We start from the raw sequence: 14,960 nt of genomic DNA on the forward strand, positions 1-14,960 counted from the left end.
GGGGGGGGGTTATGTTGAGTAAGTTGGTGGCTGCCATTGATTTCAGAGTGTGATGCATTTTACTCTCTTAATTGCAATCAGCTCGTTTGAGGCTCGTACAAGATTCTTCTTTCATCCTTTTTCTGTCTCTTTCATCTGACTTCGCTGCCGTCCCTCTCTGTAGTAACACACGGCAACGGGAGGGAGAGATGGTGGATAAACACCTTTGAATATGAAACACTGCAGCACCTATAATCTATTTTCATTCCATCCTGTCAAATCTCACTCTTGATCCTTTTTCCTGTATCATTAATTTTAGTCAATTTTATAAATACCCAAATCACAAATTCGTCTCAGCGTCGTACAGCGCTCTCCTTCTTCCTGACCTTTGTTTCCATCTTTTCACTTCTTTTTTCCACAGCTTTCTACTTTCCCTCTCCTTGTTTTCCCTCTTCCTACCTTTTTCCCTCTCTGTTATCCGATTTTCAGAGCGCTGAGCCGTCTGCTCCCCTCGAGAAAGACACTTAACTGGTGTAAATACCCTGTCTGAATGAATATTTCATAGATGGAGGTGGTGTGGTTACAGGCTGAATTTGTGTGTGTTTGCGCGTGTGCGTGCATGTGACGGTGTGTGTGTTAATGCCTGCATGCGTGCATACTGAGGCATAAGTTGTCCTGCGGTATTTGAACAGTACGCACAGCAACGCGACCACAGGGCACGCAGGAAATGGAAATGTAATTGGATTGTGACAGGATGCAGTTTGTGAACAGAAACCAGTCTGCCCCACAGGAGTCGTTTCATACACTAGTGCATTAACTCACACTCACAAAAACAGCATCATAACACACACACACACACACACACACACACACACACACACACACACACACACCATTTGTCACAGCTGATGTATGGAACACAGACAGGGAGACACAAATGCAGACAGGCTGGCGGCGGCGGGGAGGGGGGGCAGGTGAGGTGGTAAAAACTGGAGTCCCAAACTGGTTCAAAAAGACATTCTATGATCGGGGAGGGTCAGGTGACCGGGACAGGAGGGAGGGTCTGAGAGCTGAGGACTGACAGGTGAGCGGAGGGGGGGACTGGGCGACATTAAATGTCCCATATTTTCTTCTTCTGTGTTTTATTTGAAGTGTTGATCCATCAGAAAATATAAAAACCATCTCAGTGTAGTTTTACATCTCCTCTCTCAGGCTTCTCTCTGGAGCTCTAGTAACAACAGGTCGGTGAGCCAATCAGAAGAGAGGAGGCTCTGAGCCTCTCTTCTGATTGGCTGACTGTTTTTCTGACTGATCCAATAAAAACAGTATTAATATAGAAGCTAGAGCTGATCTATAATCACACTACACATGGACACACACCTTTACACTGGAGGAGCTTTGACGAGACCGGGGCTCGGACCCTGACACCATTATTCCTTTTCTCAGGAGCCAAGTTCTCACACTGATATGAAGTTTGTTGTCCTACATCCTAAACCACCACATAGGTCGTACATTTGAATAGAACCCATAGGAGCCTACCAGCGGTTACCGGACCTCCATCGTCACGGTAACAATAACACGTGGTTGCGGTTGTGGAACGGTCACTGTTTGGTTAGGTGTGGGCATAAAAACGACTTGGTTGAGTTTCGGAAAAGATCGTGGTTTTGGGTTCAAATGAGTTCTTCCTTAAGGTTAGAGGACCTTTGTTGTCATGGCTACAATAATAAACAGGCAGTTAAGGTTGTGGAACGGTCAGAGAGGTGAAGGAGTAAACGAAACAACACTGACGGCCACCACAACCTCCTCCCAACGCAGACTACACTCAGCTGGCAGTTTATTAGGAACATCGAGCTAAAACTTCCACAGTCTAATAAAACAGTCCTGCAGTAAATCCTGCTTCATGAAGGTTTAAATATTCAGATTTTACTAAAACTGTTTTACTGAGGTGTCAAATCAACTGTGCGATCACTATGGAGGCTTGTTGAATTGTATTGAGTTACAAGTGTTTGTCTGCTCCATTTGTATTAATGAAGGGTAAATAACACAAACACCTCGACATGTAGCGCACTTGAACTCCAGCAAAGCTGCAGGAGATAAATCTGGTTCAGTTCACTAAAGCAACATAGAAAATTAATCTAAACTACTTGGTAAACAAATTGACAAAGTACATGTGATACGAAATTATAACAAAATATTATATAAAAAAGTCACATGGACTGTCAGCTCTGGTTTCATATATAATAACTTTAGTTACTTTAGTTAGATGGTGTTTGTCGCTCAGACTGAGATCCAGGAGGTTTATCCATGACGACGCTGTCGCTGTGTGAGCACTGAGCTACACATGCCCTTGGTTTTTTTTTTCACCTGCACTACACAAAAGGTCAAAGGTCAGGTGTGTGGTGGCGGCCTGACGAGCTCATTGCCTGGTGATGCGGCACCACAGCGGTCGGGCTGGTCAAAATAGGCTCAATTACAGTAACGAATAAAATACAATACAATCATTTATTTTACATTATATATTTTTAATATATATTTTTAATTAATTGATATTACTTTGTAGAAATCTGTTTTCACTTTGACATTTTTTTTTGTACATTCTTGTCAAAAAAGTCAAATTTCTATTGACCATGATTCCATTTATAAAAGCAATAAAAGGGGGAAACATCTAAGGGGGTGGATAGTTTTTATAAGCACTGTGAACATGAAGCGTAATTTATTCCCTTTTATGGCCAAAACTCGTTTGTAGTTTCAGTAGTTACTACCCGCAAGTTACTGCTAAACGTCGTTCAACTGCTAGTTTAATTAATCGTAGTTCACGGAGGCCCTTTAATAAAATCAGCTTAACCACTGTTTTTGTCTTTAGTGTGGTCTGAATTCTTTGTTCCTCTCTCGGTCGTCTCTCACACAAACACACACACAAGCAGCAGGGACACACACAACACTTAAATAACAGAATTAAATTATAGTAACTGTGAGGAATTGTCTTCTTTTTTTCTTTTCCAAATATTCACACAAGCTTTGAAGAATCCCTCTGGGCTTTGACAGTGTACTTGAAAACAAGTACGATTTCACAAAAAACAAGAAGAAGAAAAAAAGAAAAACGCCATCGCGCTCAAGGCAGAACATCAGTGAAACATACAAAAAAGGGAACTCAGAGTAAATTAACTCAACTAATACAAAACAAATCTAGGACTGAGAGGCAGTCGGAGCACAGAGAACCAGTTCTGAGCATTACATGCACATGCAGCTACACGTAACTGGTATGAAACAAGAAAAGAAAAGGAGGCACTTTGTGGCTGAATTCTGTGCAAGCCCTCACAGGACACAGGAGACCCAAAGCCAACAAGACATACCACTAGATCACATAGTTCAGAGTTTGTTCTTGATTACAGCAGATGTGTCCAGACTAAGAATTCCTCCATCCAGAAGCCAATAAAGGTCACGAGTGATTGGATGAGTATGAAATCAGCTCCTGCCAGATGGTTGGCTGTCTCAGTCATTACAACTCCTGACCCAGTGCCAGATCACAGCACAGGGCAGCACAGAAATACACCCACAGGAATGTATCATCAGGGAGGAGTGGTGTCACATACAGGTGTCTTTAAAACACACAGGTGAGATGTGGCACTTTGGTTACAAGGCCTTACTGCCATGTTAGCCATCTTACGCTATCCATCATTTTGAGACATAAAATCCTGTTTGGAACAATAGGCACATCCCAGTGATGTAAAGACCAACACACACGCACGCACACACACACACACACGCGCACACGTTGAAAATCAGATGAAATCTTATGTTACCGATTCTACAATAAAAAAGCATTTCAGTTTATCACACCCTCCCAACAGTCTCCCTGTTTGCTGGAGGAACTGTGGACGTCAAAATGAAAACCACTAACATGTTTTCTGGGACTGCCGTGTCATCAAAGACGCCTGGAGGAGGATACACTCGGCCCTACAAGACATTCTGAGATGCATAATCCCTCTGGACATTACAACTATTATAATTTGGACATTTATCTCAAGACTGGTCAAAGAGAGATAAATATTTAATGAATATCCTGCTGGTGGCTGGTAGGAAGAATCTCACCAAGAAATGGTTTTCACAGGAGAAACCGACTTTAAACGCATGGATGGAAATTACAATGGACATTCACAGAATGGAGAGAATAACTCAATCATAAATTGGAAAAATTAATTGTTTACTGGGAAAAATGGATTGATTGTGTAACGCCACTTAGGCCTGATTTTATTTTTACAAACCAATAATTCCTCAATTAAAAAAAACAAAACAAAAACAAACAAAAAACAAACTGAAATAAAAGGAATGTAACTACGCACAAAAAAAAAAAAAAAGATTAATTAGGGAAAGTCAAAATGACTGTTCTGTTATCACGAGACCTTTGTGGCCATGGTTAAAGTAATAACCATTTATTTAAGGGACGATCATGGTTATAGTTCAAAGAAACTAAACGGTCTCTCATGTCGACGTCTGATAGTTGGCTGGACCAGATAGAGCAGAGGACGAGGATCTCGGTCTCAGATCTGAGTCTGTCAGTCTCACCTCTCCTGAATGAAGTGTGTTGGAATAAAAACAGGTTTCTGCGACGGTCAGAGAGAGAGAAACAGTGGATTCAGACGGCGGACAGTAGCTCTATGTGAAGGCAATGATATAAAAACTCCAAAATCAGTTCACTTCACCCCTAAGTGATCTGTTCCAACACCTACAGATAACACAACATTAAAAGCCGGACAGAGGGTAAAGATTAAAAGAGGCAAGTATCAAACAGCATTTTATTGCGGTGATAGAAAAACACTTGCCTCCTAAAAAAACATAACTCACTACATCTGCAGATTGCTAACAGCTGACACGGCAGGAAATGGGAGCTAAATATAATTACTGAGGGCAAGACTTGGAAGGATATATGTATGATTTACCACAAAGGTGTCAGCAGTCATCTATGGAAGGAATTTGATTGGAAGATAAAACTGAGATCTTTTCAGAGCTCCAGTGATCATTTGATAAAGGTTCAGCATCAGCTTCATGTTGGAGGAGGAAACGTGGGACGACGGGGGACTTTCACCGGGACTGTCCCGTACTGTAGGGACTTTCAGGGAGTTTGAAATAAATAATAAGAACTGACTGACATCCCGGTGGATCCTGTGCTGTGTTTACTTGGAGAAACGTCCCGAAATGCAACGAGCAAAGACGAAAAGACGGACATGACGCACCGATCGCTGTGCGGCGTGAAAACTGTAAACTGGAGGAAAAGTGCACAATGGAACATATGACAACACAACTGCAAATGAGGATGGAGGTCTTCCCACAGAGATGGACTCCAGTGGTGTCGCAGTTAAGGATGTGTGCAGATGTGCTTGGAGAGGGAGAAGGAGAGAGAAACGCCCTCCGTCAGTTGGCTGTTACATGGTGATTTATGTTCCTGAAAATTGAAATAAAGAAAAAGCATAGAAATGTAGAAACGGGTGTTTCATCGAAATCTTTTTCACATCCGTGCACACACAGTGTAGAGTCGTCTCTGCAGACGCGGCCTCTCACCTCCCACAGTTAACACAGCTGAATCCTTCAGGGAGTCGGTCCTCGCAGCTCCGCACCTCATTACAAGAGTCACACTACATGAGGGAGGAGACTGGGAAACGACGGAGCGATGCAGAAAGAAAAGATAGAGGCAGAAAAAGGAAGGTGTAAAAGGAGAAGTTGCAGTAGGTGTAGGTGGTGAAATAAGATCGAGGGAAACTGCTTTTCTTTTTTTTGAGGAGTTTCATGCAACTTGAGTTTCTATAAAGTGCAAATGAACAGGAATCACTTGTGTGTGATGTGTGGCGAGATGCACTAATTATCCCAGCGGCCCGTGGGCTCGAGGAGTGTTAATGAGCATTAATGAAAGTGGACTCAGACTCAGAGAGACCAAAGTACTGTCTTTTAATGATATATAAACAGAGGAGCTGGGCTGAGTTTAGATGAAAGGCTGGTTGGAGGAAGAACTCGCCCCTTTGGGACCGGAGCTGCGGGTTAATGACAACGGGCAGAAGAGGGCGGGAAATTAAGAGTGTGTGTTTACTGCAGGTCAGTGTCGTTTTTTAAGAAATAGAGAGGGTAAATAAGAGAGGAAGAAGAATTTAAAAAGTATCTGAAGCTAATGCTCACATACTTAAAAGAGCACTGATTCTATCTCAGTGTCTTTAAGGGAAAAGACACAGTTAAGAGCCTGTAAATGTGTTTAGACACACACTGTTTTGGCAGCGTTGGGATTAACTAACACTCCTACCTGCTCTTGATGTGGTCTTCCAGTTCGCCACGGGCCAGAACTTCAGTACAATGGTCAGTGAAGGGGCAAGCCACAGGCAGCTTGTCCAGCAGCTTGTGCACCAGCAGGCTGGGCTTCCTGCAGCTCTGCAGCATGAGGGGCGCGCGGCACACGGGGCAGAAGTCGCTCTCCAGCAGGAAGCTGGTGAGGCACTCCTGGCAGTAGGTGTGTCCGCAGGGCGTGTCCAGCGGCCTGATGAGCGCCTGCAGGCAGATGTGACACACGAGGTCGTCGTCCACCTCGTCTTTGTAGAGGTACTCGTGGTTCTCCTCCAGCTGGTGGCTGTGGCCACACGCCGCACAAAGGTCAGGAGGCGGAGACAGTAGTCCATAGTCTGAGGGGGAAAGAGGTGGCGCCGATGCTTCGGCCATCGCCATGGCGCCTTCAGGCTGTAAACTCTCCTCCTGGATACTCATTTGGACTCAGCATGTGTTGTAGGATCCGGTGAGGAGGTCATTACATCTGTGGAAGGAACACAGCGTAAGAAAGGCAGTGGTGGAAGAAGTGCTCAGATTATTTAGGTTAAAGTTCCAAGAGCACAGAGTGAAAATACTCACTTAAACACAAGCACTGAAGTATTACAGTATCAGCTAAAGTATCAAAATAAAAGTAGTGGTCCAGCAGTAAAACATATTGTAAAGGCTCACAGGCCACGAAGGTTTGGAGTCAGTGATGTGATGTTTAACAGTGTTGAAGAAATGTGAATGTAAACCATCGCCTACAGCTGGCAGGTGAATGGAGGGGAGTAAAAGGAGTAGAAGTATAAAGTACTCGAGTACATGAACTTAATGACTTTCCACCACTGTGAACAGGGAGCCAGCATGTCAGCATGTGTGAAGTAAACAGGGTGTGAAAATATTCATCAGCTGTGGGATCTTTTCTTCCTCTTTCACACACATGAACAGCAGCAGAGAGTGATGTGTGCAGCAGTCCTCCAAACTTCAGTTTTCCTCCTCCATGTTTTTATTTATTTATTTATTTATTTATTTCCTCCTCTGGCACCGAGAACAGATATGCGACTACTGAGATTTTGGTCTACGCAGGAACATCAATACCGCTCATCTCAGCAGCAAGTGTAGAGTCAGATACACACAGATAAGTCCTCGGGTCCTCACTCACTGTGATGCATGACAAACACGCATCACTGTTAATCCACTGCGGGATGTGACATGATTTTTTTTTTCTGCCACACAGGTTTACTTTGTGCTCTGTGCCAGCGAACACGTCATACCCCCAAAAAACAGGCAGGCTCCTCCAGCACATGGACACGAACAGATGGACTCAGTCAGACACACGTCACCTTGGCAACAGCCGTCTTGTTGGCTCTCCGCTAGCTTTGTTTCTGGACCCACTGTTGGGTTTTGGCTGCTTAATGAGACACTAGATCTTGTAAAAAAAAAAAAAAAAAAAAAACAACAAAACAACAACAAAACTTGTGTCTGGAGTCTTCAAAACACAAGTTTAATTGAAGTCGTAATTCTATTTTAATTGGACACATTCCCAGCTCTAAATAAAATCATAGCAAACAATAGACTTTGATGTGGATCCCAAAATGCGGATACATACAAATATGGGCAAGTATATACAAATCCGCAGAGTAATCACCAACTTGTCAAAACAAACAGCCTCTCTTCATTTCTCTCTGTGAAGACGGCGCGTGGTGAGTCGTCACAGCCATAAAAGCTCAGTGTGTTTGGAGGCTAATAAGAGGAGGCTGAGCAGTCTTAACAAAGATGAGCTTTCCTGACGAGAACTTGCGGTAACACGGCTGATTCATCACAGGCCGTGACACCTGCTGTGGCTGAGATCAGGTCTGATCTGTGGAGCAGAGCACTTTCATCCCTGCACGCAGGAGAAGATGTGTAGAGACAGAAAGGAAGAGAAAATACCTGCCAGCAAGGGCTGGAAATAATAAAAAAATATTCTAAAAAAGGTGATTCAATGTTAAAGAAAATGAAAAATGAAGGTGGTTTGATATTCTCTCCTCCTCCTGATCTGAGCAGGATAACATAATCTCCTTTAAGTTTGTTCTCTTCTTTCTCTGAGGAAACTTTTTGGTGTTAAAATATATCTTCACGCCAACAATAAAAAATAACAGGATGAGACTGTGCTCAAAACAAAATGGACGACATCTCCAGCAACAGGATAGATTGCCTGACTGGAACCTATTAACCATAATAATCTGTGATTGGAATGAAGATCACACAAAAAATGCATGCTGAGACATGCATTCGAACACACACACACACACACGCACACACACACACACACACACACACACACACACACGCACCTCTACACACCCTCTCACACAGATTCAGGAGGACACACCCGACACCTGAGGAACATCTCTCTCTGGCTCAGTCCTAATACCTGAATGACACGACGACACAGCCACAACAGGCCACAGCAGAGATTGGCTGATTGGCTGATTGGCTGATTGGCTGCACTTTAACTACATATTAGTGACGTTTTATTAAAAGCTACGCCTGCGATCCAAGAGCCAAACGAGCATGAGAAATGTTCTGCAAACATTTCGGTTTCGGTTTTGATCACACGGGTGAAAGAAAAAACAGAGTTTGGACTGTAAATACGAAACAGAGATAAAGTGATTTCTCTGTCTTTGAACCAAAGTCGTGTCAAGCCTCGGATCAACAAGCCGACCTTCAGCTATTGAGAGCAGGGAGAGTTGTTTATTCAAGATAGCCTACACCTTCTTCCTCACATATTGCACACTTCAGTAAATCAGGCTGTTGATTCACTCTCAGGTTGCTCTCCTGTGATCTGAGATGACTTGACGAGTTAATAATGACACAAGGCTGTGCACAGTCAGCGCCTTTTTCTAATGACTGAGTAAAAAAAAAATTTAAAAAACGACCCTGCGTCAGCAGTCTCGCCGAGTTAGCACGTTGCTGTGTACACATCCACTCCTTATGTTCAGCTGGAGAAATCAAATCATATCTGTACGAATCAAACAAACACGCCTTCAGAGCTGAAGGCTCCGTCAGACGGATCAGACGGAGAGTGTGTAGCTCCGTAACACAGCCTTCCTTTACACAACTAGTTTGTTAATCATTGCAGATTTTATTTTAATGACATGTGTGTAAAGTCTCCAAAGAGTCCAGCTGCAGTTGTACCAGGTGTGGTCTCACAAAGCGCTCGATCACAGGCCACTAACCCTCACCGACACAATTACAGCACAAAGTGGGAGCAGAAAGTAGATCCTGAACAATATCAGCTCATCATCAACTCATAATAAAAAATATAAGTCCTCGGCTATCAGGATAATCTGCTGATGCCAGATCAGATCAGCGCTGCTGTTCCGAGCAGCTCTATAAACACGGACACACACAGAAGCCAACAGAGTCGCTGTGTTCAGACACGTCCCCGAAACACTGAAAATTCCAGCAAGCTGTTTTTTCTTTCTCCTTGTGCAGACATCTGCTTCATAACTATACACAAAAAAACAAAACAAGAAGAATTTCTGGGTAATACACACCCAATCAACAATCTCATTATGAGTCATTGACTCCTACCTGTACCTGCAGGAACCTCTCTGCCTGATAAGACTAATGGAATGAAACCAAATGGAGACTGCGGTTTTCTCTTAGTTTGTTCCAATTTATAAATCAAGCTCTCAGGCTTAAGCCACACTCATTAAGAGCTGGACACACACATAATATTATATAACTAACATAACTGGACATCTAGCACATCTCGTTCCATGTAGAAAGAACATATGGGATGTGGAGCAACAGAGTAATGTAATTCCTGCCCTCTCACTAACCTCTACATAAAGCTTGTGTGCATGTGTGTGTGTGTGTGTGTGTGTGTGTGTGTGTGTGTGTGTGTGAGCTGGTCTCTCTCCGGGTTCACAGCGATCTGGACGGTGAGTCTGAGCCAGACCTGACACCTCAGTCTGGGAGAACAGCTGCAGGCAGATGTGAAGCTCTCTGAAGTGTCTCTAACATCAGAATGGCTAACTAGATCAGCACAGACTGTACTGAACAACCACCACACACATAAGTAACATAAAATCTACACGTACATCATCATTATAGTTATTATTTATCTCACACACACACACACACACACACACACACACACACACACACACACACACACACACACACACACACAAGCAAAGTGACGGTGAAAACATACTCGCCCACGGAGCAGCAACAGGCAGCAACTATTGAAACGTTAAAGACAAATAACAAGCAGATTTCTAATGAAAAATCAACTTGTAGTGGAGTACTTACATGACTTCATGAGCAGTGTTCGCTTTCAACAGTGCATTTCACCTGGACAGGTAAAGCCTTGCAGAGGGTGTAACATTAAACCATTCCGAGAGGGGGTGGAGGGGAAGGAAAGGAGAGTTAAATGACTCAGTAAAGAGGACTTTGTCCCAGACACGGAGGCCTCCGATTGGCTGCCGGTCTTCAAGTGAAGAAATTTTATCTGGCTGCCGGTCTCTGGGGGATTCTCCAACCCAAAGCAGGGGAAGGCTGCTCCTGTGTGAGCTCAGAACCAGCTCACCTCCAACAGGCCAAGGTGATCAGGAAGTGGCAGAGCAGAGGGGGCGGAGCCAGTGAAAAGGTAAACAAGAGAACTGCCCAAACCTGCTCTGGGAGTTCGGGAGAAACTGGAATTTCCTATAAAGTGGAGCAGACAGAAGATGAAAGAATGGACACTGGTACGACCAGCAAACAAAAGCATTTTTGCAAAAGGTCACCAAATGTTTGAGGTACAAGTTATTCAATAGTCCACATAACATTTTATATACCTGCATGATTGATTTCATGCAGAACATTTGCATGAACACAAGCACTGTGCTGTTGTTTAAACAGGAAGCCCATAATCTGAGTAAATGACAACGTGTCTCAGGCTTAGTTAATGCTCCCCTGTTCGGCAAGTGTTTTAAACCTGTGTACAACACAGAAACTATTATACTTGTTGCTTGTGTAGGGCCTTCTTTTTTTGTTGTGGTTGAGCCTCTCTTGGACAATAGCTGCTTTTGTAAAGCCGTGCGAGTGACTCCGGCTTTGTACAAAAACAGTCGTTATCCTCGTTTTCAGATGTGGTTTTCCTCTCGGCTTTTTCTTGCCTCACGAAACTCTTTAAACCCGGAGACCGTGAGCCACAGGTGCTGCAGACAAACACGACTGCGGACTCAAAATGACGGTTCTTCATGAGTCACTCTGTGAGCAGAGCTGACTCATTACTTACCCAATACAGAGAGAACAGTCTCTAGTACCTGCAGCTACAGTATGTGCCATAACTAGTCGTATGTGTAATGCGTATGATCATACTCTGCCACACGATATCAGTGACTCAAGTGCTGCATTACAAATACAATGAGGAGAATTATCCAAACAATTGAAGTGATGGAACCGTCTTGTATTAGAAATCCTTCTTTAAAATACTGAAAAATGAAATGAAAAATGCCAAATACATATGCATTGCTTGTCGACAGCAAGATGTATGAGTGTCATGTTTATTTGTTAAAAAGAGCAGTGTCAGTCAGCATCAGCATGCTAACATGCTCTCAGTGACAATGCTAGCATGCTGATGCTACGTAGGTATGATGTTTATTATGTTTACTATTTTAGTTTAGCGTGTTAGCATGCTAACATTTGCTATTTAGCGCTTAACTAAATGAACAGCTGTAAGTTTGATCTGATAATGGCACTAGAGGAAAAGTCAGGGGATCCCCGAGGTTATTACTGTTCATCCTGAAGGGGATATGAATGTGTGTAAGAAGTTTCATTGCAGGACATTCAATAGTTGTTGAGATATTTCAGTCTGGACCAGATGTTTTCAAAGTATGAAACTCAACAAAATCAACACACCTGCTCCTTCCTTTCCTCTTCTTTCAGCCTGTATTTCTTTACATGAGAGGAAAATAGTTAATGGGGCAGGGGAGAGTTGGAGAGGTGGTACAGAAAACACTGTGTGAGGTGAGAGACACATGCATGTAGTGTTCTGAATACAACAGGAAGTTAGTTATTGTAGGTTGTCCCGCTGATGTGACCCGCTCACCAACACGCTCTGCAGTCGGAGCTGCAGCAGAGTCTGTGACACAGCTCATGGAGGCAATTTAAGTACTTTGAAACCCTTACAGCCCCTAATTACCACAATTAGTGGCAGAAATCCCACTCCCTCTTGGACTCAAATCTGAAAACACAGACATAATACACGTTTACATTCAGTGTGACCTACACTTCAGTCATCAGCTTTTTTCAGTCTAATAGCTAATTTGGAATTGTTTAAAATGTGCCAATTTACCATTACATAAAGAAATACAGGCTAAAAGACACAAAGAAATATCTCAACTACTATTGGATGTCCTACAATGAAACTTCTTACACACATTCATATTCCCTTCAGGATGAACAGTAATAACCTCGGTGATCCCCTGACTTTTCATCTAGTGCCATTATCAGATCAAACTTACAACTGTTCATTTAGTTTAGTGCTAAATAGCAAACGTTAGCATGCTAATAGTGCCAATAGTAAACATAGTAAACATCATACCTACGTAGCAACAGCATGCTAGCATGTTAGCAGGCTGATGTTAGCATGTAGCTCAAAGCACCATTGTGCATCAGTGCAGCCTCATAGAGACACTTTGATTAAAAAGGCTGAAGATGACTTCAGAGGTTGTCACATTGTGATTTTAAATTCACCTTTTATAAAGATGCAACATTAAATTAGTAATTAGTTTAAAGCATTTTTGTTTTCAAGTAGATTTTATTTTAGTTTGACATTAACAGAATCTCTTGATTCTCCATGTGATTTTTTTTTTTTTTTTATCTGGAAAGTAAAAGGTATTTGTTGTAAAACTTCACACTCACTGAACAATCAGGCTGAGTGCAGCCCCTCCACTGGGTGAGTGAAGGTTGATGAACAAGAAACAGTAGAGTAGTTCCCACTGTGACCTTTACAGCTGTCATATCACTCCCACTTCCTTTCCACATGACTTCTCTTCCCTCCTCTTCTCTTCTCTGATGAACAGCAGGATAGCAGGATATGCTAACTGCTAAGAAATGCCCATGAAATACTTCTTTTGCTAAATTACACGGTGTGTGTTGCCACAGTGATTTGAAGATTTTGAGTTTCTTGAACTTCTCAGTTCTCTTTGAAGTGCTGAGTTGAACCTGCATCCTGTTTCATTTCTGCTGAGTCCTCAGCTCCCTGCTGCTGGAGTTTATCTAAACACCGTGGTGCAGGTGAAACCAATCTCCCCCCGTCTCTCTAGGACACTTTCTCTTCTCCTCTTATTTCCCTTTCTCTCTCTCACACACACACACACACACACACACACACACACACACACACACACGCCAAACACACTTTCCGGCTCTCTTTACTTCTTCTCGGCTTAGCTGCAATTCACATTCCTCTGACACACTTTCCTCCGCGGCGATGATTTGAATTCAGTTGGCGGATGAGAATGTAAGGGAACCGGCTGATACAGAGACGGGGAAGATCTCTTTTCACTCTCTTTTTTGAAATACACTTCATCAGTTTCTTTTTCTACCGGTTCTCACATGTCAGTGAAAGGTCGGTCGTCCCTCTTCCTTTCCACACAGTATCCATATTTCATGGTACCGGTTCAAATGTTCTTCGTAGCATGAATATTGAGGAGAGAAAACAGCAGAAGGAAGGTCATCAAACAGACGCCGTCACCATGGAGATGGCCTCCTCCTTATCCTTCTAATGTGATCTTGGGTGCGGGTGTGAGTCCCTAGAGATCCATGCGCTTGAGTGTTGAGAGCGCACACTTGGGGGTCAATCCAGGGGAAAAGCAATACACTCTCAGCTTTCCTCCTTTTACAAAAGGTCAATAATTTTGACTCAATATGCCCTCACCGACTATATAAAATAAAACTATCTTGAGACACTGCTTCACTCAATAATCATTTTCAACTATGGCACGTATAAATGCCACTACAGTTATTCTGTTAGTCATTCTGCACTGGAATTGTTTTGACTGTGAAAACTAGAGACAACAAGACAGGGATGTAAGGGTTGAAGGTGTCCATTCCAACATCTGTTCGTGTTATTCTCACATTGTTGTCCATTAATATGTTGGTCATGATAAGAACTTACTCATCACTTCTGGTGTAGAGGTTTGGGAAATGAAAACTTTGGCAAGAATAACATTAATCAGAACAAGGAGGTTGAGCCTTTCTAAAAAAACAATCCTGATTTATTGTAACACAAATCCCTGTAGTTCCGGCACTAATGCAGGCTCAGCTCTTGGTCTACTTGCAGGCTGGTTTACTTGCTGTATTCATACATGCTGGTTTGTTTACTTATCTTACTTAATACTGTGACGGTGTGGCTCACTTTCGGTTTAGCTTGTGTGCATACTAGAGAAGCTTAAAAGTGCGATAGCTGCGTTGGTTTATATCCACAAGTTTCAGAACAGGTCACATAATGATAGCAACAAGCGAAACCAAGGGAACGTTTTATTAATTGGACAACTTATAAACGTTAACGTGTTTTTAAAATGAGCTCGGGATCAACTTAGCAGCATTGTGTAAATAAGCAGCCTGCACTTTCCCCCTCTATGACGCTGTGCCATGCTAAAGACTAAACTTCCTGAACCACCGCTGCAGCAGTTAAAATACCGTAGCTAGCATAG

At 42.9% G+C, this 14,960-nt stretch overlaps 1 protein-coding gene across 2 annotated transcripts in view; it reads right to left on the reverse strand.

The window, feature by feature from the left end:
* The window catches only part of lnx1 (ligand of numb-protein X 1), a 34,686-nt gene extending 23,858 nt beyond the window's left edge, over window positions 1–10,828 (reverse strand). For both annotated transcript variants that reach the window (XM_023393221.2, XM_023393219.2), the window contains exons 1-2: window positions 10,570–10,828; window positions 6,269–6,769 (exon numbers count right to left, since the gene is read on the reverse strand). In XM_023393221.2, coding sequence (XP_023248989.1) covers window positions 6,269–6,723 — 455 coding nt within the window. In that variant the 5' untranslated portion in view covers window positions 6,724–6,769; window positions 10,570–10,828. The remainder of the gene's footprint in view (window positions 1–6,268; window positions 6,770–10,569) is intronic.
* Between the last annotated feature and the right edge of the window lie 4,132 nt (window positions 10,829–14,960).

The sequence above is a fragment of the Seriola lalandi genome, unplaced genomic scaffold, assembly GCF_002814215.2.
Source record: "Seriola lalandi dorsalis isolate HSWRI2012SDOR001 ecotype SW California unplaced genomic scaffold, Sedor1 jcf7180002054930, whole genome shotgun sequence".
Classification (NCBI taxonomy): domain Eukaryota; kingdom Metazoa; phylum Chordata; class Actinopteri; order Carangiformes; family Carangidae; genus Seriola; species Seriola lalandi.